The sequence below is a fragment of the Petaurus breviceps genome, unplaced genomic scaffold (assembly GCF_028583685.1).
Source record: "Petaurus breviceps papuanus isolate PSGF00001 unplaced genomic scaffold, PetGlider_PUasm1.0 551, whole genome shotgun sequence".
Taxonomy (NCBI): domain Eukaryota; kingdom Metazoa; phylum Chordata; class Mammalia; order Diprotodontia; family Petauridae; genus Petaurus; species Petaurus breviceps.
This window is the reverse complement of record NW_027186372.1, coordinates 37,468,608-37,491,405: the sequence shown is the minus strand read 5'-3', so window position 1 is coordinate 37,491,405 and position 22,798 is coordinate 37,468,608. Positions and strand designations below refer to the sequence as shown.

General features: G+C 36.6%; 1 protein-coding gene across 4 annotated transcripts in view; it reads left to right on the top strand.

Annotated features, from left to right (window-relative positions):
* RBM27 (RNA binding motif protein 27) overlaps positions 1 to 22,500 on the top strand; it is a 74,068-nt gene extending 51,568 nt beyond the window's left edge. For all 4 annotated transcript variants that reach the window (XM_069102670.1, XM_069102668.1, XM_069102669.1 and 1 more), the window contains 8 exons: positions 2,756 to 2,875; positions 4,445 to 4,519; positions 4,900 to 5,064; positions 7,625 to 7,729; positions 7,863 to 8,054; positions 11,935 to 12,021; positions 15,007 to 15,117; positions 22,049 to 22,500. In XM_069102670.1, coding sequence (XP_068958771.1) covers positions 2,756 to 2,875; positions 4,445 to 4,519; positions 4,900 to 5,064; positions 7,625 to 7,729; positions 7,863 to 8,054; positions 11,935 to 12,021; positions 15,007 to 15,117; positions 22,049 to 22,132 — 939 coding nt within the window. In that variant the 3' untranslated portion in view covers positions 22,133 to 22,500. The remainder of the gene's footprint in view (positions 1 to 2,755; positions 2,876 to 4,444; positions 4,520 to 4,899; positions 5,065 to 7,624; positions 7,730 to 7,862; positions 8,055 to 11,934; positions 12,022 to 15,006; positions 15,118 to 22,048) is intronic.
* The last annotated feature ends 298 nt before the right edge of the window (positions 22,501 to 22,798 follow it).

Here is a 22,798-nt window from a genome sequence, read left to right as displayed (position 1 = left end):
ATTAATAGGTATTTATTTTCTCTAAATTCTGCCCCTCTCTACCCTCCATACAAAGAAAAACACAAAACACAAAAACCTCTGTAAAAATATGCATAGGCAAGCAAAATAAATCCCATCTTTGGTCATGTCCAACAAACAATATGTCTTATTCTGCATCTTGAGTTCATTAAAACTCTCTTAGGAGGTAGGTAGCATAATTCATTATCAGTCCTCTAGAATCATGGTTTGTCATTAAGTTGATCATAATTATTTTTTTTAAGGGGTGGCCAGGTGGCTCAGCAAGTAAGAGCACCGGCTCCAGTGTCCGGTTCAAATCCAACTCAAATCCGGGCTCAGATACTTAGCATCACACCCAGAAATAACTGGCCATGTACCGTGTTTCCCCGATAATAAGACCTATCCCGAAAATAAGCCCTCCCCTTACTGTGTAAGATTCCTCTAAAATAAGCCCTCCCCCGAAAATAAGCCCTATTGAGATTGCTACTGTAGTGAAGGTGATCTCCTGCGCTACACGCTACATTACGGTACCCTCTGTATGCACCGTCCCCCCCCATGAAACGCACGCCGCGCTCCGAGCTGAATCCAATCAGAGCTGCAGCAGTGAGCGCGTCATCCTGTTCTTCCCCAGTGATTTGCTTATTGAATAAAGGTACATTTTTTTGTTCACATTTACCTGTTTATGAAAATTGCTGTCAATGTTCATTAAAATAAGCCCTTCCCTGAAAATAAGCCCTCTGGTGTTTTTCTGTCCAAAAAAAACTAATAAGACAGTGTCTTATTATTGGGGAAACATGGTAACCTTGAGCAAGTTACTTAACCCCGATTGCTTTAAAAAAAATTATTTTTTTAAATTCAATATGATTTTATTTTTAGGTTCAAATTCTCTTACTCCCATATCCCTCTTCCTCCTGGTCCCTTTGAACTCCCCCTCAATCGAGAAAATGAGAAACACAAAACTGATTATAAACACATATAGTCAAGCAAAGCAAATTCTTGCATTGACCATGTCCACAGAAAGAACCTCCCCCTAAAACAAAAGCCTCGATCTGTACTCTGAGTCTGTGACCTCTTTATCTGGAGATGGATAACATGTTTCATCATAAGGCCTTTGGAATTATACTTGACCATTGTGTTGATCAGAGTTCCTGATTCTTTCAGTTGTTTGCTTTTACAATATTGTTGTATAAATTATTCTCCTGGTTCTGCTCACTTCATTTTGTATTGTTTCATACAGGTCTTCCCAACTTTCTCAAAAGTCATACCCTTCATCATTTCTTATAGCACTGTAGTAGTCCATCACATTTATGTGCTATAACTTGTTCAACAAATGGTAGGCTGATACCATAAGCAAATTAAGAAAGCATAGAATAGTTTATCTGTCAGATTTGTGGATAAGGGAAGAATTTAGGACCCAAGAAGATAGAGAAAACATTAGAAAATGTAAAATAGGTAATTTTGATTATATAAAATTAAAAAGTTTTTGCACAAACAAAACACAACGAAAATTATAAGGAAAGCAGAAAACTGGAAGAATTTTTGCAAGTATCTCTGATAAAGGCCTCATTTCTCAAATATATAGAGAACTGAGTCAAATTTATAAACATACACAAGTCATTCCACTACTAATAAATGGCCAAAGGATATGAACAGGCAGTTTTCCAGACAGATCAAAACTGTCTATAGTCATATGAAAAAATGCCCCAAATCACTTTTAATTAGAGAATTGCAAATTAAAATAACTCTGAGGTACCACTTCATACCTGTCAGATTGACTAATATGACAGAAAAAGAAAATGTTGGATGTTGGAGGGGATGTGGAAAAACTGGGATACTCATGCACTGTTGGCGCAGTTGTGAACTGATCCAACCATTGTGGAGAGTGTCGATATCCCAAAGACAAGAAGGTGGGGAGGGAAGGAAGGACCTATCTGTGCAAAAATATTTATAGCAGCTCTTTTTGTGGTGGCTAAGAATTGGAAATTGAAGGGATGCTCATCAAGGGGAATGGCTAAAGAAGCTGTGGTTTATGATTGTAATGGAATATTATTGTGCTATAAAAAATTAACAAACATAATGATTTCAGAAAAACCGAAAAGACTTATATGAACTGATGCATAGTGAAGTGAACCGAACTAGAAAATCGTGCACAGTAACAACAATATTGTTTGATAAAGAACTGTGAACTTAGATCTTCTGTAAGAACTTTTATGCTATATGTATAGCTGTTTTTAGCAATACAATGATCCAAGACAATCCCAAAGGACTAATGATGAAGCATACTATCCACCTCCAGAGAAAAAACTGATATTATTTGAATACAGACTGAAGCATGCTGTTTTTCAATTTCATTTTTTCTTTTATTCAAGTCTTCTTGTACAGAATGACCAATATGAAAATGTTTTACATAATTGCACATGTATAACCTATATCTGATTGCTTGCTGTCTCAGGGAGAGGAGACAAGGAGGGATAGAGTTTGGAACTCAAAATTTTAAACAAAAATGTTTGAGAATTTAAAAAGAAGAAAAGAAATATAAAATGTTAATTTTAATTCATAAAGACCATACTATATCTTTGCTTTTGTGCCAGTTTATGAATTTTTACAAACCCAGTTTTAAATAACTTTAGCTAGGAAACTATTTTCAGTGAAGGGGGGGGGAGCAGAAATGTCTTTTGAGGTTCTTAGATTTAGAAATGTTATGAATTTTTATAAAAATAGTTCCAGGATCTCATGCAACAATGTTTTTACATTTTAGACGTTTTCATCATCAGGCCATGCAAAAATGGTATACAGCTCCACAAACTTAAAGACAACTCCAAAACTTGGTTCAGCATCCAAATCCCATGATGTCCAAGAAGTTCTTAAAAAGAAACAGGTAACAATTTTAGTTGGCATTTTGGAAATTCAAAAGAAAGATCATCTTTGTATTTGGGGGGGAAGAAGGAGGGGTTTCCTTTGATCTGAGGGTACAGTATCACCAGTAAATTTGGTTATTTAATACTAAAATTCCCAGGATTCAGTTTCAAGTTATATACATTTTTATTCTTCTAATTAAAAGAAGGAATTTTTTTTTCCATATTCCTGTTATATATTATATAACATGTACCTGGAAAAATAAAAGAGAAAAAGGTTGTAAAAACAGTTCTTTTTAGTTTTGTTGACATTTTTTCCTTTTTTGCATTAATGCAAAATTCTTAAAACTAGCCTTTTCCTCCATTGAATCCTCCCTTATAATAAAGGAAAACAAGTAAACCTGATTGACATAGTGGTGGGTCTGGAGTATTCTGTACCCATAGTTCCAAACAGCTCTCTTCCTAGAGCAGGAAAACCTGTAGTCATCACCAGTTGTTTCCTAGGACCAAGATAAGTCATTGCATTTAATCTGAGTTCATTTGCCTCTTAATGTTTATTCATTTATATTATCCTATACATTAGCTGTATTGTTGGAGGACTATAACACATTTGTTAAAGTTATATATCCCCCAATCTAAGATCTGTAATGCTGAATCTTAATGGGAAGGAGAGACAAGTTTAAGTTTGAATTCTGCTTATCACTATTTTGTCCTTGTCTAGTTCAATAATTTTAGAGAAAGAAAACAGGTCAGTGGTGTTTTATGTAAGAGTTGAGGTTGGTATGACAATTTTTACTGTTTAGATGATGCCCTTGGTTGTTAAATTATATACTTCACAGTCTTATTTGTTTTTAGTTTACATAATATCTTTGTAATTTAAATAAACCTCTCTTTTTAACCAAATGTAATATTTAGGTGTATTGAGATTTAATAAAGAAGAATAAATAGGGGCGGCTAGGTGGCGCAATGAGTAAAGCGCTGGCCCCGGAGTCAGGAGGACCCAAGTTCGGTTCCAGCCTCAGAAACTTAACACCCACCCACACACACACAAAAACAAAAAACTAGCCGTGTAACCTTGGGCAAGTTACTTAACCCCAATTGCCCTCCAAAAAGGCAAAAAAAAAAAAAAGAATAAATACAGATTCTGACAAACATATTTGGGATATACCTTGAGAGCTTCTTGCCATTGATATAATTTCTGAATTATAGCATCATCATACATTTTGGAAACATTTCATGTTAAAAATGATCATTTGGCTTATTCATGAGTAGATGTGATCTTCACGTATCTATGAAACAGGTTATTTGGAGTGAATAAGTTACATTTACATAAGGCAATTAAAGATTGTTAGGCACTTTGAGAAAATAAGTACATTTTATTTAGTACCTACAACTATATATATTCAATAGATTTGATTTTAGAATTATTTCAAATAAAGTAGATCTGGAAACAGTTATTTTCTAATAAGCTCTGTATTGATTACAATAGAAATTTCTTTTTGATGAGAAAGCCTTTCTCAGGCAGTGATTCTTTAGAAACATTACATTTCTGTAGCAAATGCTATCACTAAACTTAGCTTTACTTTATGCAGGAGGCAATGAAGCTACAACAAGACATGAGGAAAAAGAGACAAGAAGTCCTAGAGAAGCAAATAGAATGTCAAAAGGTAAGAAATTCATATTGTGCAGATATTATATTTTACCCACACACACATTTTCAAAAAATTTTATTGATATATTTTGTTTTTACATCACCTTTATTTCCAAATGTGTCGCTCCCCATTCTACCCGGTGAGCCATCCTTTTTTAACAGAATAAAAAAGGGGGAAAAAGCAGTTCAACCAAGCTAACCAACATACGCATAGAGTATGGCAATGTATGCGATGTTTCATATCCATAGCCACTCACCTCTGTAAGGAAGAGAAGTAGGGCACACACAGTGTTATTTACAGAAGTGTTCATTCTAGAAAACCTGTTTAATTTTTCAGCACTTAGCTGTATCAGTTTTGTTAAGCTACAAATTTTGAAGATGTATTTAATTATGTAGATGCTGATATCAAAGTTGGAGAAAAACAAAAATATGAAACCAGAAGAAAGAGCAAACATAATGAAGACCTTGAAAGAGCTGGGAGAAAAAATCTCACAGTTGAAAGATGAATTAAAAACATCTTCTGCAGCTTCTACACCATCCAAACTGAAGTCAAAGACAGAGGTACCTGTTATTTGAATTTATGAATGTTAATTCTGTCTGTATATACTGCTTACATCTTTGATCAGTGATTCCCAGTTACTCAAGTTTGCAGTGTCTTGTTTGAGGAACAGCAAAGGAGGCTAGTGTCACTGGATTTCAGAGTTCCTGGAGGGAAGTAAAAAAGACTAGAAAGATAGGAAGGGGCCAGGTTATAAAGGATTTTAAAAGTCAAACAGAGGATTTTATATTTGATCCTAAGATAATAGGAGCCATTGGAGTTTATTGAATGGAAATGGGGAAAGAGAGAGGACAGGGACAGGGCAATAAAAGATCAGTTTGACAGCTAAGTGGAGGATGGGCTGGAGTGGAGAAAGACTTGGGCAAGGAGACTAACCAGCAGGCTATTATTGCAGTAGTCGAGGAGTGAAGTAATGAAGGCTTACAGAAGTCTGGTGACAGTATCAGAGGAGAGAAGGGGCCATATGAGAGATGTTACAAAGGTAGAATTGACAGATCTTGGCAACTAATTGACTATAAGGGATTAGAAAGAGAGTGAGGAGTTGAGGATGATACTTAGTTTGTGAGCCTGAGTGACTGGGAAGATGATAATGCCCTCAGCAGCAATGGGGGGGCAGTTGGAAGAGGTTAGGGTTTGGGGAAAAGATGACACATAAAGTTTGAAATATCCAGTAGGCTGTAGGAAATGTGAGACTGGATGTGAGGCAAGAGGTTAGGGCTATATAAATAGATCTGAGATTGAATTCATTATGGGAGCTGATGAGATTGCCAAGTAAAATAGAATAGAAGGAGAAGAGAAGAGGGCCCAGGACAGAGCCCTGTGGGGCATCCATAGTTAGTGGGCAGGACTTGGGTAAAGATCCTTCAAGGGAGCATGAGAAGTAGTCAGATAGGTAGGAGGAGACCCAGGAGAAAGCAGTGTCACAAAAATGTGAAGAGAAATAAGTATCGAGGAGAACGTAATGATCAACAGTGGCAGAAACTGCAAAAGTCGAGAAGTATGAGGATTTGAAAAGGTTATTAAATTCAGTAATTAAGAGATCACTGGTAACTTTGGAGAGAGCAATTTCAGTTGAATGATGAGGTCAGAGACTAGTCTTTTGTCTTGTTGGTCACATGACCCTGACCTTTCCCTTTTAATTTTCAAAAGGTAGATTTAATATAGCCTTAAAGTAGGTATTTTGGATCTACTCATTCTGGTCTTGGAGAGATTTTGTCATATCTGTTTCCTTATTTTAAAATATTAAATAATGTGCTTTAACATGTAGATAGATGGATTGGAGGTTATATTTATGGGTGATAGGTGTCAAGCATGAAAATTGAGAATTTTATGTATATGTGTGATGTTGTATATACATCTATATAAAATTTATTATATTCATGGTTATTTATCTAAAAGGCAAATAAAATATTAATGTTATTAGAATTTCATCTTAAAGAATAAAAATAGTAACAGATTTGAGAGCTATAAGGCAAGCAAGCATATTGTATTTCTAACATAACTTTGTTTTTAGCAAGTCATATCTCTAGAGTTCTGTTGGGTTCAGGGCACCATGTTTTAGGAAAGATATAGCCAAGTTGGACCATGCCCAGAGGAAGTGATGGTGAGAGGAATGGAAAACATGCCATCAGATCTTTGATGAAAGGAACTATGGATATTTAACCAAAGGAAGAGAATATTTAGAGAGATGTGAAAGCTATGTCAACTGTTTGATGGGTTGTCATGTAACCAAAACTAGACTTGTTTGGGTTGGCCCCAGAGTACTTATAAAACCAGGAATGATATGTGGGAACAGCAAAAAGACAGATTTAGGCTTAATGTGAGGGAAAAAAACGACTTCCTTTCATTGATTTCTGTCTAGGGCTGAACCGAGTATCTGAGATCCCTGCCAGTTTTGCATTCTGTGATTCTGTAATTATTTTCAGATTTGAATTATTATTCCTTTATAATATAACTGGAATTACTGGTTGGTTTTAGTTTTGTATAGCAAGTATTCCAACATGATGTAAGAGAATTATCTTTTTTTCCCCTTTAGACATTTATGAAGTGTTCATTTTAAAATTTTATTTATTTATTTGCTTTTTGGAGGGGGGAAGGTAGGGCAGTTGGGGTTAAGTGACTTGCCCAAGGTCATATGGCTAGTTTTATATTAAGTGTCTGAGGCTGGATCTGAACTCAGGTCCTCCTGACTCCAGGGCCAATGCTCTATTCACTCTGCCACCTAGCCTAGCCGCCCGAAGTGTTCATTTTAAAAACTTTTAGATTTTAAAAATTTCTCAGAGGGAAGAATGTTTTTATTATCATTACACATTATTACATGCAATTACATATTATTTACAGTTTATATCATGATACCTTGTACATAGACAAGGCAATTTGTAAAAACCATTGAAGTCAGTGCTGTCACGAACCTTTTAAATTTTTTTTACTAGTTTATATAGCCTTCATAAAACATATGCATAAAATTCATAAATTCAAAAAAGAAGACATTGAAAATCCTTAGGAGCGAAATATTGTGAATGAGATTTTAAAACATTATGTTTCACTGTTAATTTTTTTAAGGCACAGAAAGAGCTGCTAGATGCAGAACTAGATTTCCACAAGAGACTATCTTCTGGTGAAGACACAACAGAATTACGGAAAAAACTGAATCAGTTACAGGTTGAGGTGAGATTGAGGGGGAGTTAACTTTTCTACTGAGATAATGTCTTACTGTATTTTTTTGCTGTGCCGTCCTTCTCTGATGATGGACCCAAGGTTAGAGATTGTACTGTAAATTCATCTTTCTGTTCTTGTTTAGGCTGCTCGTCTGGGTATTTTGCCTGTGGGTCGTGGAAAGACCATGTCTTCTCAAGGCCGAGGAAGGGGCCGAGGCCGTGGAGCAAGAGGAAGGGGCTCATTAAATCACATGGTGGTGGATCACCGCCCCAGAGCAATAACAGTCATGGGCTTCTTTGAAGAGGAGAAAGATGAATTACTACAGCATTTCTCAGTAAGTTTTTATTGTATGATCAAAATATGAAGACAGTTATTCAAAGTTGGGAACAAATTCTTCCTTCAGTGTTTCTTCACTGCATTCTGTATATAAATGTTGGGTGCCCTTTAAATTTGAAAAGTAGTTGTAAAATCATCAATATCTCAGTTTCTAACAGTTTATGTTGAAGATCATAAAAAAATATTTGCTTTTTTATAATTCCACAATGCAACACATAAATGCCTTTGTTGCGGCTTTTCTCAGTGTATATTATATTTATTGCATATGCTACCAACTAGTTAATTTATAAAAGGGAAATGATATGCAAGAAAAGCCAAAATCATAGGATAAATTGGTTAAGGCAGCAGAATTTGGGCTCCAGGTTCTGTTATGATACACATACTCCAGCGTTTGTTTTTCGTCTGTTGTCAAAGTACAAATGTGCTGTCAACCCAGATGTTTACCATTTTTGAGCAGACAGCATGTAGATGCCTTTTTCACTTTTCAGAATTTTTGAAGGAAATATCTCTAGCCTTTTTCCAAATGTTGCTACTTGGTAGGGGAGTCATGAATGCAAGGTTCCAGCTTGTCCTCCAGTGCATGAATTCCTGCCTTTTCTTTCGTTTATGCCCATTACTTTCATCTGTTCCACTTTCAGTTCACACATGGAGATAATAAATTTATAAAATACAAAGGCTGCCTCATAAAGTTGAAATTTTATCATATGGGCTACTTAAGGTCAAAAATGTTTAATTTTTTTGTTTATTTTAATGTTGCTAAGTAAGTCTTCTTGCCAAGTATACTGGGCAGCTAGACATAATGCTAATCAGTAGCTTGACTAAAGTAAAATTTCCATAAATTTGAGTCTTTGCAGAACTTTCCAGTTATAGTAACCAAGAAATCCCATGCATTACAAATTGCACACTGTATACAGTGTAACTTACAGCAGTGTGTTGGAACCAGCTCATATTGACTCGCAGGAGCCAATTGTTAACATGAATTTTTGCAAGCCTGTTGTTAAACTCAGTCAATGCTCACTTTAATCAGTTCCTACACCAGCAATATTAATCATTGCTTTAAGATAATTGGTGTCAGCTACAGCAGATTGTATTTTCCATACATTCTTATCTACTTTTAAGTTATTGTGGCTTTAATAATGAATATTTGAAAGCAAACTTAATTGCATTTTATTCTGGTGGTGCTAATATGATATTGGGCAGAAAGGCTGGAGTAACTACAAACTTGTCAGAAGATACCCTAAAATTTTCTTTTGACTTAGGCAAATGGATGTATATACAACAAATTATATTAAATATAAATATTATATTTAAGCAGCTAGTTGGTGCAGTGAATAGAGCACTGGGCTTGGAATCATTTTCCAGAATTCAAAGACTCATCTTCCTGAGTTCAAATTTGACCTTAGACACTTACTAGCTGTGTGACCTTGGGCAAGTCACTTAGCCCTGTTTGCCTCAGTTTCCTTATCTGCAAAGTGAGCTGGAGAAGAAAATGGCAAACCATTCCAGGATCTTTGCCAAGAAAGCCCCAGTTCAGGTCACAAAGATTCAGACACAGCGGAAACCGCTGAACAACAACAGCAGCAGCAACAGCCAAAGTCATCGATTGTGATTACCATTTAATGATTCAGCGTCTGAAATAAGAAAAGCTAAACATTTGAAATATTTCTGGATAAAATTTATTTTGTTTATCACTAATCTAATAAAAATCAAGCTGAACCAAAAAGTGAGAAGATCTTGAAATTGAAAGTGTAAAAATCAGTTGAGTACCGGAACCATGAAAAGCCGTGTAGTTTATGAGCTGCTACTGCTGCATAGCATGCATACCCTGAATTATATATGTATTTTTCTCATTATTATTCTAGCTTGGCAAAGATATTAACTAATATCAATTTGTTGCAAGACATTAGTGATTGATGTTTTTTGAGAATTTTTGTTATTTTCAGATGCATTGAAGTCAAGATCAACTAGCATTTAGAAAGCACAAAAATTAGTCAAATGTACTATAAAAACTTGGAAAAATGTAAAGATTGGTACTGTAAGCATGAGTCACAGGATAAAGATTTGATTACATTGGATAAGGTTGAAGACATTCCATTTAATAATAACAAATTTAGTTCTCTTCCTAGAAATATTTTACTAGAAAATATCCAACATTTTTTTTATCAGATAGAAACAACTGTGAAAGGATTTTTAATTATTTTGACTTATTAGAGCCACCTACTTGACCTTATAAACTTCACCGTGGATAGCTGGTGGGAAAAAAAGGTCATTTAAGTGAAATTTTCAAACATGAAATTGATTTGAATGATTTTCAGGATTTTGTAGATAATAATATAGAATCAAGCAGTATTCCAATTCTTGCAACTATACTAAAACCTAAAAAGAGAACACTATTGCAGTCAGAGGTGCTGGAGCTGAGGAAAGTTTCAGTTTATGAGTATAATTTCTATGAGTGTGAAAAATAGTTTTAATAGATCATATGTCAAACTTAATGACAAAATTTCTTCAGAAAAAAGTTAGATTGAACTCCAACTCCATTTGTCAAAACATGTTTGAATTACAGCCATAGGTTGATTACGGATATAAGTATTTGGCAAAAATCAATGAAAGCATTCTGTGAGAATCAATTGTTTATATGGAATTTACATTAAAGAATGTAGTGTATTTTGTTATTTTTTTAAATCATCTACTCCATGACCTTCATATTAGTAAAATTTATGAAAAAATTACTTATATGTACATGTACATAATTTTTTTCCTTAAAACTGTTCAGGAATCAGCACAAAATTAGTAACTGAAGAATAGCTGAGACTTTGTTTTGATCATGGAACATATGTGTTGCATTGTACTTAGAACAGTCATATAAAGTATTTATGTACCTAGAGTCTAAATATTTACTACAGTCTTAAATTAAACTTAGATTACTATGGGAGTTGTTCTTTTTCTTTTGCTTTGCTTTTTGGAGGACAGTTGGGGTTAAAGTAACTTGCCCAAGGTCACATGGCTAGTTTTTGTGTTAATTGTCTGAGGCCGCATTTGAACAGGTCCTCCTGACTCCAGGGCTGGTGCTCTATTCACTGTGCCACCTAGCTGCCCCTACTATGGGAGTTCTTTAAGGAGAAAAGACAAGGATAAAGTAGAATGAAGTTTTAGAAATGAGTGCTCTCAACTTTTAAAGCTTTTTGATAGGGTGCTGTCAAAATGGAAGGCTCATAATTGGTGGAAATATACCTTCTGATTAACAAAACTTGATTCACGTATATTCTCTTTGGAAAGAAGATGCGTGCATGCATGTGTATGTGTGTGTTAATGATAATAGAAGAATTTAGTGTGTCAGGATTTTCAAAGTTATGTAGACATGTGTCACTTGCACACGTGCACATCTCATGCACCCTAAAACAATCCTGTGAGGTAGGTATCACATGAATTATTATTACCATTCTAGAGATGAGGAAATTGGAGCTCAGAGGTGCTATATGGTTTGCACTTAAACACAGCTAATAAGTATCTCAATCAGAATATGAACTCTAGTCGTCCTGATTCCAGTCCTAGCAGTATTCATTATACTATGCTGCTTCTCACAATAAATATATGTATTGTAGTAAACATTTTGCCTCAGCTAAATTTGTTTTAAGATACCATGCTTACTTAAGGGCACTTGATTGCCCTAGGAGGAGAAATTTATTATGAAGCTGACAAATGTACTATTGAAATTCTCAGTATAGCTGTACTATTTATATGAAAGCAAATTTTGAACTTTGGCTTTCTGTCCCTGGAAGTGAAATTATTTTCTGTTTGTTAAAATTGACTGAAATTACTGTAGTCATCTACTTTCTAGACTTCTAAATATGTATCTTACACATTTTTTCATTTCGCAGAAATTTGGAGATATCGAAGATCTTCAAGAAGAAGAATCACCTTTAAGTGTTGTTTTAACATACAAGTCTAGGTCAGAAGCTGAAAATGTAAGTAGAGCATGGAACTTTGTCTATGGGACTGTGGCACAGATTAATAATTTTTAATAGGTTAGCATGACACAATAGTTGGCCATTTCTGAAACATTGGCACAGAAATAGCTAGTCTTAATCTAAACTGGTTTTCTTTTGAGAATTCTGGGAATGTGTTGATATCTTACAAGTTAACATGTAACAGATAACTGTCTACCTTTGATTTTTGAAACTTTGCTCGAAATGGAATGACTATTGTGTTTGTTTCCCATATTGTGATGTTTCAGTTCCAAAGTAACCAAGTTTTGAAGTCAGAAGAAAGGAAGTCTTAAATTTCTAGGAGGAAAAAGCCCTTATAAGTGTTGTATCATCATTCCATTAAATATTTCTAATTCCCCCCACCCCCCATTTTGGACTTTGTAGGGCTTCATACAAGGCAACTGAATACTGCTGCTGTAATTACTGCAGACGTCTCATATAGCAGTTATCCTTTCCTTACAGCTTCTCCAAGCAGAGTTTGACCCATTCTCGTCTTCTGGTTTACTTTAAAAAAAAAGTCTTTGAGAATTTTCTCCACCAAGGAAATGATACCTCATGGTTTATCCAAAGAGTTCTTTCAATTTAACATTCATAGAATTATTTTAGCCATAATCTAATAAACTCTTTGGGTGTATAGTTTAGGAATGTGTTATATGTTTCTTAAATTTAATATTTGAGTGTGACTCATGCTAGATGAAGATTTTTATTTTAGTAAGAAAAGCTATGTTGTTTTCATAAATACTGCCATCAGTCTTAATTAGGTGAACTTATAGCTTGTGGACAGCTTATATTAGACAAGGGATTATTTTTCAAATAAAGATCTAGGTAGAAAATGTCATTTGCAATTCTTGCCCCTTTCCTTTTTTTTTGGAGAGCACTTGGGGTTAAGTAACTTGCCCAAGGTTCCACGGCTGGTGTGTGTGTGTGCGTGCGTGCGTGCGTGCGTGCGTGTGTGTGTGTGTGTGTGTGTGGCTGGAACCAAACTTGGGTCCTCCTGATTCTGGGGCCAGGGGTTTGCTCATTTACTTAGCCGCCCCTCATTTGTAATTCTTAAAGTTCCATTTAAGTGTAAACTCTTATGATAATCATGCCCCAGGCCATGTGACCTAGATCAAATCACTTCCTTTTTGGACCTGAATATTTTTCATTTCAAAAAGGTGAGAATTGAATTAGATTACTTAACTGCTTTCTTACTTTAAAATGCTTAATCCAAGACTCTGATATAGTTCATATCTAACTATTTAGATTTATATGCAATATTTTTAATCAAATGTATATACTACTGATATGTTTATATCTATATTCAGTATTATTTTACCAGAATTTTTTAAATGGATGTTATTTTAAAAATTGAGCCACTATCAGGTGTAGTAAGCATTTTTACTTAAACTGGTGGTAAAAGCATTATTCAGCCAGAACATGTAAGTGTATGGGTACTCGAGTACTGGTGGTCTCAGCACTCATTTCTAAATCACAGGAAATGCTGAAGAGATTTCCTGGAACTTCAGAGGGGTATAGATTTGACATATATCAAATATGGATAGGTTTATTTCATGAACCAGTTTGTACTGAAAGGGCCTCAACCCAAGGGAGACCATATATAGTCTTTTCAGGTTCTGACTTAACCCTATATTGAAAAAAGAAGACTTTCCCTCTTTTAAATTCTAGCACTGGGTTACAATTCCAAGTGTTGTCTATTCAATTTCTGTAATTTAACAGTACAACAGTATTTGTATAGAGGTAAACAATATTGCATTAGTGAATGAAAAATGCTGCTAATTGGTTAGATACCCAGGTAAGAAGGCTTAAGTGAAACAAAAAATTGGGGATAATTCATTGTCACTCTGCAGTTTGGGGAAAAGAATAATGAAATGGGCCTCCAAAAGACCTTTGAATTCTCTCTGATTTATCTCTTCCTATGACTAAACAAATCTTTAAATTTCTTCATTATGTTGAATAGCTGGTGACTAACTAGAATACTATAAAATATAATTGAAAGAAAAGTTGCATATGTAGAATGCAAATAGCACCAAAACTCACAGCTAAAGGTTAGTTAGAAGAGTAAGGCAGCATGGTACAGGGGAAAGAATGCTGGACCCCGAGGCAGAGGACTTGGGTTCAAAACTTGGCTTTACTGCTTAATATTTGTGTGACCTTCTCACTTTTCAGTTTCCTTTACCTTCTTTGGGCTTGTAAAATAAGGGAGTTGCACGAGCTAACGTAAAGGTCCCTTCTGGCCCTAAATATATGATATTATGATCAGAAATCTTCACTCAGACACGAGATTAGAGGTCTAACTTTATTCCTTTCAACCAAGGTCTCTTAAAATCTTTTTACATCAGTGCTAGAAATAATTTTACAGAAATAAAAGGATTTAGAAAAGTACAAGATTGTTTTGCTAATAGCAAATGAAATGGCAAAATGTACATGGGACTGGAAATCAGGAAAAATATAGGAAGAAACATGTTCTAAGAATTTATTATGGATGCAACATTTATAATATTTAAGCTTTTAAAAATATACTCATCTCTCCCCCATTCTCAAAAAAAAAAAACCTCTCTTGATCCATCCATCCTCACTAGCTATTGTTCCGTATCTCTTCTCCTTTCTTTGGCTAAGGAGTAAGAGAGACAGTGCAGGTGCCAAATAATTATTCTAAGAGATTAATATTTGAATTTTAAGTCTTGACTATAATGCTAATAGTCTTTTCCATTTTTCTAAACATCATGAAGGGTTGGTTATACAGGAAATTTTTTAATAAGCAGGATATATAGGATGGCTTTAAGTTTTAATAGCTTAAAACTACACTAAGGGATGCCCTGTTTCTGGCCACTATTATTTAACATTTAATTTAACTGAGTGTGTCTCAATGATACTTTTGACCTCTAAAAAAACACACTATTTAAAGGACTAAGTATTTCCTATATTTGAAAGTATACTTTTTTTTTGTAAAATATATTATAGGCTGCAAACCAAGGATCAAAATTCAAAGAGCGCAGACTACAGATATCATGGCACAAACCCAAGGTACCATCTATATCCACAGAAACTGAGGAAGAAGAAGCCAAGGAAGAGGTAAATAATTTTTAAAAGTTTAATTAAGGCCTCTTTTTACTTTCTTGTCTGTTTGAATTCAAAGTAAATTTATCCTGTGGAGAGGAATGGAATACAGTTCACTTCAACAAGCATTTACTAAGTGTCTCTTATAGGCAGGGAACTATAGTAGGCATTTGAAATACCTTAATTCCTTTCAGGTTCATTCAATCCATGTCTACAACCCATTAAAAATTTTGGTAACTCTTGTCTACTGCCCTCTAGGACACTCTCTTCAGTGAATTTGGTGACTAGCTAACAGTCTTTCTCTCCTCTCTAACTCTTTTTTTTTGGAGGGCAATTGGGGTTAAGCAACTTGCCCAAGGTTACACGGCTAATTTTTTGTGTGTGGGTGTTAAGTGTGTAAGGCTGGAACCAAACTCAGGTCCTCCTGACTTCTGGGCCGGTGCTTTACTCACTGCGCCACCTAGCTGCCCCTCCTCTCTAACTCTTTTTTTTTTTTAATGAGCAATCAGGGTTAAGTGACTTGCTCAAGGTTACAAGGTGTTTCTGGGTGGGTGCTAAGTGTCTGAGCCCGGGATTCGATCTCCAGGTCATCCCAACACTGGAGCTGGTGCTCTTACTTGCTGAGCTACCTGGCCGCCCCTTCCTCTCTAACTCTTGACCCCATAGTAGAAACCTCAAAATACATATTGATATTCCTTTTAATACCTTTACCTCCTAGTGCCTCAACTTGCTCATTTCCCATGATCTATTTCTCCATCCTACTTCAGCTACACACAGAGATGGTTATACTCTTGATTTTGCTGTTCTGCTCTGTGTTCATGAACTCTGAAATTTCCTTTTCTGGTCACAATCTGTTGTTGTTCCACCTCTGTCTTTGCTTTGTAACCTCAAACTCTGTTCTTCATGTTTACTGTGATCTCCAGTCCTTCTACCCCTTATTTCTTTCACCTCTGAACTGGCAGCACTCTCTTCACTATCCCATTTTGACCCCTTATTGAACCATTTCATCTCTACACTGTCCTTTTCTCTTAAATCCCTTGCCCCCTTATCCTGTCACCAATTTTGTCCTAACAAGCCTCAGCTCTAGATCACTCCTACCATCTACTGCCTTTACTTCTACTTATTGCTATTGAATAAAGCTAAAAAAAAAAATCACAAAACCATGTTGACTGAATCCACAACAAATTTATGTTACATGATCTCAACTGGACCTTCATTGCAGCAAGGTAATCCTTTTATACCTCCCTAATTGACTTAGTATCCCACTGGCCCTGCTGGCTTTTCCAAATTTTTTATCCCTCCTCAAGCCTTCCATAGGTACCCTTATCCTCTCAGGTAAAAATTTTGCCTTATGTTTCACTGAAAAAATAAGGCCTTTCTCCAAGAGCTTCCTCTTCTCCTCTCTTCCTTAGTTCACATATTCCAGATTCTTTCTACCACTATTTCCTCCTTCACCCTTATCTCACCTGGTGATGTGACCCTTCACCTTGCCAAGGCAAACCCTTCACCTTGCCAAGGCAAACCCCTCAGTGATCCTATTTTATCCCATTTTCCCTGGCAGATTGCCCCCTCTATCATCCACATTCTCACTTACCTTCAATCTCTTTCTGACTATTGGCTGCTTCCCTACTACCTACAAATATACTTATGTCTCCCCTATTCTCAAGAAAAACCTTCTCTTGATCCATCCATCCTCAGTAGTTATTGCCAGTATCTCTTCTCCTTTCTCTGGCCAAGGAGTAAGAGAGAATGAGGAGTCAAGGATGGTGCCTAGGTTATGAGCCTGGGGGCCTGGGAGAAAGGTAGTACCTTCCGTAACAACAGAGAAATGAGAAAGAAGGGAGGGTTTGGGGGAATGATAATGAGTTCTGTTTGGAACATGTTTAGTGTAGGATGTTTCCAGGACAATGCGGTAAAGAACATCTTTGAGGTGGCTATTAATTCCAATAGATGACATCTGATACTCTTTCCCCCATAGTTTCTTCTCTCTATGTTTTCATGACACTACTTTGCCCTGGTTCTCCTCCAGCCTATCTGACTACTCCGTAGTTTACTTTGCTGGATCTTCATCCAGGTCATGACCTATAACCATGGATGTCCCACTCTGTCCTGGGCCCTCTTTTCTTCACCCTCTATATTGATCTTATCATCTCCCATGGATTCAGTTATGGTCTCTGTGCAGATGATTTATCACATCTCCTTATCCAGACCTAACCTCTCTGCTGACTTCTAGACATGCATCTCCAGCTGTGTGTTGTATATCTCAGACTGGATGTCCTGTAAATATCTTAAATTCAACATGACCAAAAAGGAACTTGTTATCTTTCTCCTCAAACCTGTCCCTCTTTCTCACTTCCCAGTTATTATTGAGAGTACCGCCAGTCCTCCAGGCTTACAGTCGAGGTGTCCTGTTTGTCTCCTCCTTGTTTCCTTACCCCTCATATGCAGTCAGTCACCAAGACCTGTCAATTTTAACTTCAAAATGTTCCTCATATATAGTCCCTTCTCTTCTGACACTGCCAGTGCCTTGTCATAGGTTTTCGTTACCTTGACCCTAGGCTATTGCAATGACAATGTGCTGGTTAGTCTGCCTGCTTGAAATCTCTCCCTGCTCTAGGTGTCTACTCTGCTGTCAGAAGGAACATCCTAAGGTGTGGGTCTCACTATGTTACCCTCAGCTGTCCGCTACTACCACTCAGTAAACTCCGGTGACATTCCCTACCATCTCAAGGATAAAATATAAAAATCCTCTAGCATTAAAAACCTTTCATAGTGGCACAGTGAATAGAGCACCAGCCCAGGAGTCAGGAGGACCTGAGTTCAAATCTGGCCTCAGACACTTGACATACTTACTAGCTGTGTGACCTAAGGCAAGTCACTTAACCCCAATTGCCTTGCCTTCTCCCCTCAAAAAAAAAAACAACCCAAGAAAGCAAAAACAAAAACAGAGCCTTCATAACCTGGCTACCCCCAGCCTTCTTATAATTCTTCCTCCTCCCTTACCCCCTCCCCCAATACATGTCCCCCTTACTTCCCCCCCCACACACACACCCACTCACTGTGATCTGGCGACACCAACCTCCTCGCTGTTCCTCAAACAAAACACTCTACCTCCCAACTCTGTTCATTTTCACTGGCTGTCTCACATGCCTTCAATGTTCTCCTTCCTCATCTCTGCCTCCTGACTTTTTTTCAAATCCCAGCTAAAATCCTAGCTTCTACAGGAAACCTTTCGTGGTCCTCCTTTATTTTAGGCCTCTCCTCTACTGGTTATTTCCAATTTATCTTGCATATATCTTGTTGTACATAGTTGCTTATTTGTTGTCTCCCCTGTTAGGTTTGAGCTCCATGAGGGCAGGGACTGTTTCTTACTCTTCTTTGTATACCCCAGCACTTAGCACAATTCCTAGAACATAATAAGAGATTAATAAATTTTTATTGATTGCCTGAATAACCCTCAAGGAATTTAAATTCTTTTGAAGAAAACACTTAATAACTTAAAAAGCATTTATTAGGCACCTGCTGTGTGCTAAGCATAAAGAGGCAGTACTATACAACATCTCAGGGCCACCAAACCATACATATTGCAGGCCACGTGTTGACTTAGAAAACCACATATTAACATTATCAGTGCTCTGTTTTTATTTATTTTGTTAAGTGTTTCCTGATTACATTTTAATCTGATTCAGGCCACATGAGCATGTTGGGCTGTGTGTTTGACATTTCTGTAGTAGATGGAGAACTGCCCTCAGAATCAAGAAAAACCAAAAGTCCTTCCTCTGACACATCTCACCTTGGGCCCTGCCCTGGCTGGTCATTTAACTCTCAGTGTTACCGTGTTTCCCCGATAATAAGACCTATCCCGAAAATAAGCCCTCCCCTTACTGTGTAAGATTCCTCTAAAATAAGCCCTCCCCCGAAAATAAGCCCTATTGAGATTGCTACTGTAGTGAAGGTGATCCCCTGCGCTACATTACGGTACCCTCTGTATGCACCGTCCCCCCCCCCCTGTGAAACGCACGCCGCGCTCCGAGCTGCATCCAATCAGAGCTGCAGCAGTGAGCGTGTCATCCTGTTCTTCCCCAGTGATTTGCTTGCTGGTGCCATTGAGAGCAGTGCCGCGGAGGAGAGCTGAGGCAGGACAAAATAAGCCCTCTGGTGTTTTTCTTTCCAAAAAAAATAATAAGACAGTGTCATATTATCGGGGAAACACGGTACAGAAAATTCTCTAAGACCATCAGCTGAAGATAACAGGCCACTCTCAATTGTCAAAAGGCATTTCTAATTAAGAATTCCCTATACAAGGGATGTCATAGGTGCACCCCCACATGTTAGGCAGGTGTAGTGCCAGGTACCAGTAGCTACAAGTACACAGAAAAAAACAAAAATGTTCCTGCCCTCAGAGAGCTTTTACGTTCTTGCTGGGGGAGAGAACTTGTTTTTGTAGAAGAATACCTTCATAGAGGGATACCTACAGAGTAGGTATGAGATCATTTTGGGTGAGGCATTAGCAAGTAGGGTTTGGGCTGGGCTGGGATAGGAAAGGCTTCATGTAGGAAGAATCTTCTCAATGGATCTGGGGAGGAAATTGGGAATTCCAAGATGTGAAGGGGTGAATATCTCTCAGGGATGAGTACAGATTATACAAATTAACTAAAAGGTAATCTGCAGTGGTGGGTAGAGTGGAGGCACCAGAAAGACCTGGCAGCAAGTAGTTCTTGAGCTGACTCTTGAAAGGCAGATGATTCAGAGAATATATAGGTGAGCCAATTTGGTTGAAACACTGAGTGTGTAAAGTAATATGAAATCATAATGGGAAATCAGCCTGGAAAGATGAGTTGGAATCTACTTTTGAAGAGTCATCTTAAGTACCAAACAGGACTGCTTTTTATCCTAGAAACAATAGAGCCCCTGGAACTTTTTTTTAGAAGAGGGGTAGAATAGGTCAGACTTCTGATCTAGGAATATTATTTTGACACTTATATGGAGGTTGAATTGGAGAGGGAAGAGACTTGAGGAGGGGATCCCAATGAAGGTATTGCAGTAGTTCAAGTGACAAGTGAAGAGGTCCTGAACAAGGGTTGTGGCCTTGTGACCGAAGAGAACAGATATAATAGATATATTATAGAGGAGGAATTGACAGGACTTGACAACTAATAGGGTGGGGGGAAGTGGGGAGTAAGTAAGAGTGAAAGTGAAAAAAACTTCAGAGTTACAACTAAAATCATAATAATGTTCTCAGTAGGAGTAGAGAAGTTAAGAGAAATGAGTTTGGGAAAATTCGTTTCATTTTAGATATGTTGAATTTAAGAAGCCTATAGGACATTTGGGTACAGATGTCTATCAGGCAGTTATGATAAAGGATTATAGTCGAGAGATGAGGGAGTCATCTGCAGATGATGTGTATAGGTAGGTATAAGCTTGAAAGCTTAAAATCTTGTTGAAGAATTAAAGCAATTTTCAATGAGAGTATGTGCATACATAACTTTAAGAAGTCATCTGGGGAATTTCTTTCTTAACTTGTTTCAGATAACATTGCTTAATCTCTGTTTTTGTCCTCCCTGGGTTGCTAAGACTGTTAAATTCAACTTTTACTCATGGTAAATGAGAACACTGATTCTATGGATAAAATTAAACTTAGACATGATCTTAAAAACCCATTTTAGCCAGTTATTTGAGCTTCCTCTTTGCTTTTAAGTAATAAAATTTATGGCTTTTAATTTCCCCCTTCCCCTCAACCCACTGGTGGAAATGGTGGGAAGCAACATAATTGCTACAGATTTGGAGCTGAGAGATAAAAGGAAGAGAAACCAGTAGCTAGAATAATTCACAAACAACAGTCAGCTTCCAAAACATTGATAATTAACTTTCCTACTGCTGTGTTCTCTTTTTATTTATAAAGTGCTGGTTTAAGCTGAATTACAAGTCATATAAATTACTTAAAAAATAAGGGGGAAAAAGTGGTAACCTTTGTTTGGAGAGTTGCCTGGCATACCTAGAAGATTTCTTATTAAAATCAGTGCCACAGTCTTTGTGTCATCCTTGATTCCTCACTCCACATTTCTAGTCTGGTGACAAATCTTGGTTCTACCTCTCAACATCTCTTCCATATGTCCACTTCTCTTCAATCACGTAGTAGCTGCCCAAGTTCAGACACTCATCACCTCTTAACCTGGACTATTCTAATAGCTTTCTAATTGGTTCTTCTACCTCAGGTCTCTCTTCACTCCAGTCCATCCTCCACTCATTTGTCAAAGTAATTTTCCTAAAGGATAGTCCTGACCCTGTCACCTTCTTACTCAATAAATTCTAGTGACTCCCTTTAAATCTGGAATCTGACATTTGAAGTCTTAATAACTTGACCCTTTCTTATCTTGTTAGTCTACTAATGTGTTACTCCCTCCATACACTCTGCAGTCCAATTTCACTCTATTGTCTTAATTCTCTGAGCTGTCCCCCATGCCTGGAGTTCTTTCCTTCCTCACCTCTACCTTTTATTTTCACTGATTTTCTTTAAGACTCAGATCAAATCTCACCTTCTTCAGAAGGCCTTTCCTCAACTGATGGCACTTTCCCTCTCATATTCCCTTTAGTCTGCTCTGTTTTTATCCTATATGTAGCTAGTTATTTACATGTTGTCTTCCTCATTAAAATCCTTGCTCCGTGAGGCCAGGGATTGTTTTTACCTTTCTTTTCTTCCTCATTGTTTAGCATAGTGCCTTTCACATAGTTAAAGTTTAATAAATGATTGACTGAAAGGAAATTTGAGCAAACAGGAGTAGCTTGGAATTTAGAAACTTCTGGTTCCTAACTGGACTTGTTTTAACTAAAGTATCTAATCTATATCCTAACTCGAAATGTATTGACTTTTAAAAATACAGTGACTTTTGTATTTAATTAGCACTTTCTTGTACCTTTACAGTGACTGTACCTTCTCTTTCTCTAGGAGACGGAAGCTTCAGATTTGTTTTTGCATGATGATGATGATGAAGATGAAGATGAATATGAATCTCGTTCTTGGCGAAGATGAAATCTGATGGGAGCTGTATAGTTTTAGGAATTTTGTTTAGAAGAACAACTTTTTAAAATTATTTAAAGACGTCATTGAGCCAAAAAATTTTATTTTTTTTCTTTTCAACATAGGTTTAAAGACAGCAAGTCTGCTATTTAAACACATCTCATAATTGTATGTGATATTAAAGCAGCCAAAGGCCTAGTGACTTTTACACAATTCTGAAGATCCACAAGAGTCGTATGGGTGTTCTCTAGAGCCTTATTTTCCACACCACCTATTTTCGATGGTGTGGGATTATGATGTAGATGACAGGGTGTTTAGAAATTTTATTTTGTAATATAATCTGCTGATAAAATTTCATTAAATGTCAAAGTAGCCTGGAATCTTGTAACTCTCAGATATTATGGATGGGGTCGTCACACTATGGGAGATATTTTTGACTAAACCTTGTTTAAAGATTCATCTTGAAAGAAAAATACAATTTGTTTTAATTTTTTAATATGGAGGAGCCTGGCTTGTATTCAGTCTGAATTTTTTTCAGAGTTTTTATATGAACATAAATTGTACAATACATATAATATAATCTTCCACAATACTATTTCAATGTAAATTACATCAAATCCTGTATGTTCTCTAAAATGTTATGTGACATCGCTAGCTCCATTGATGTTTCTATTCTGT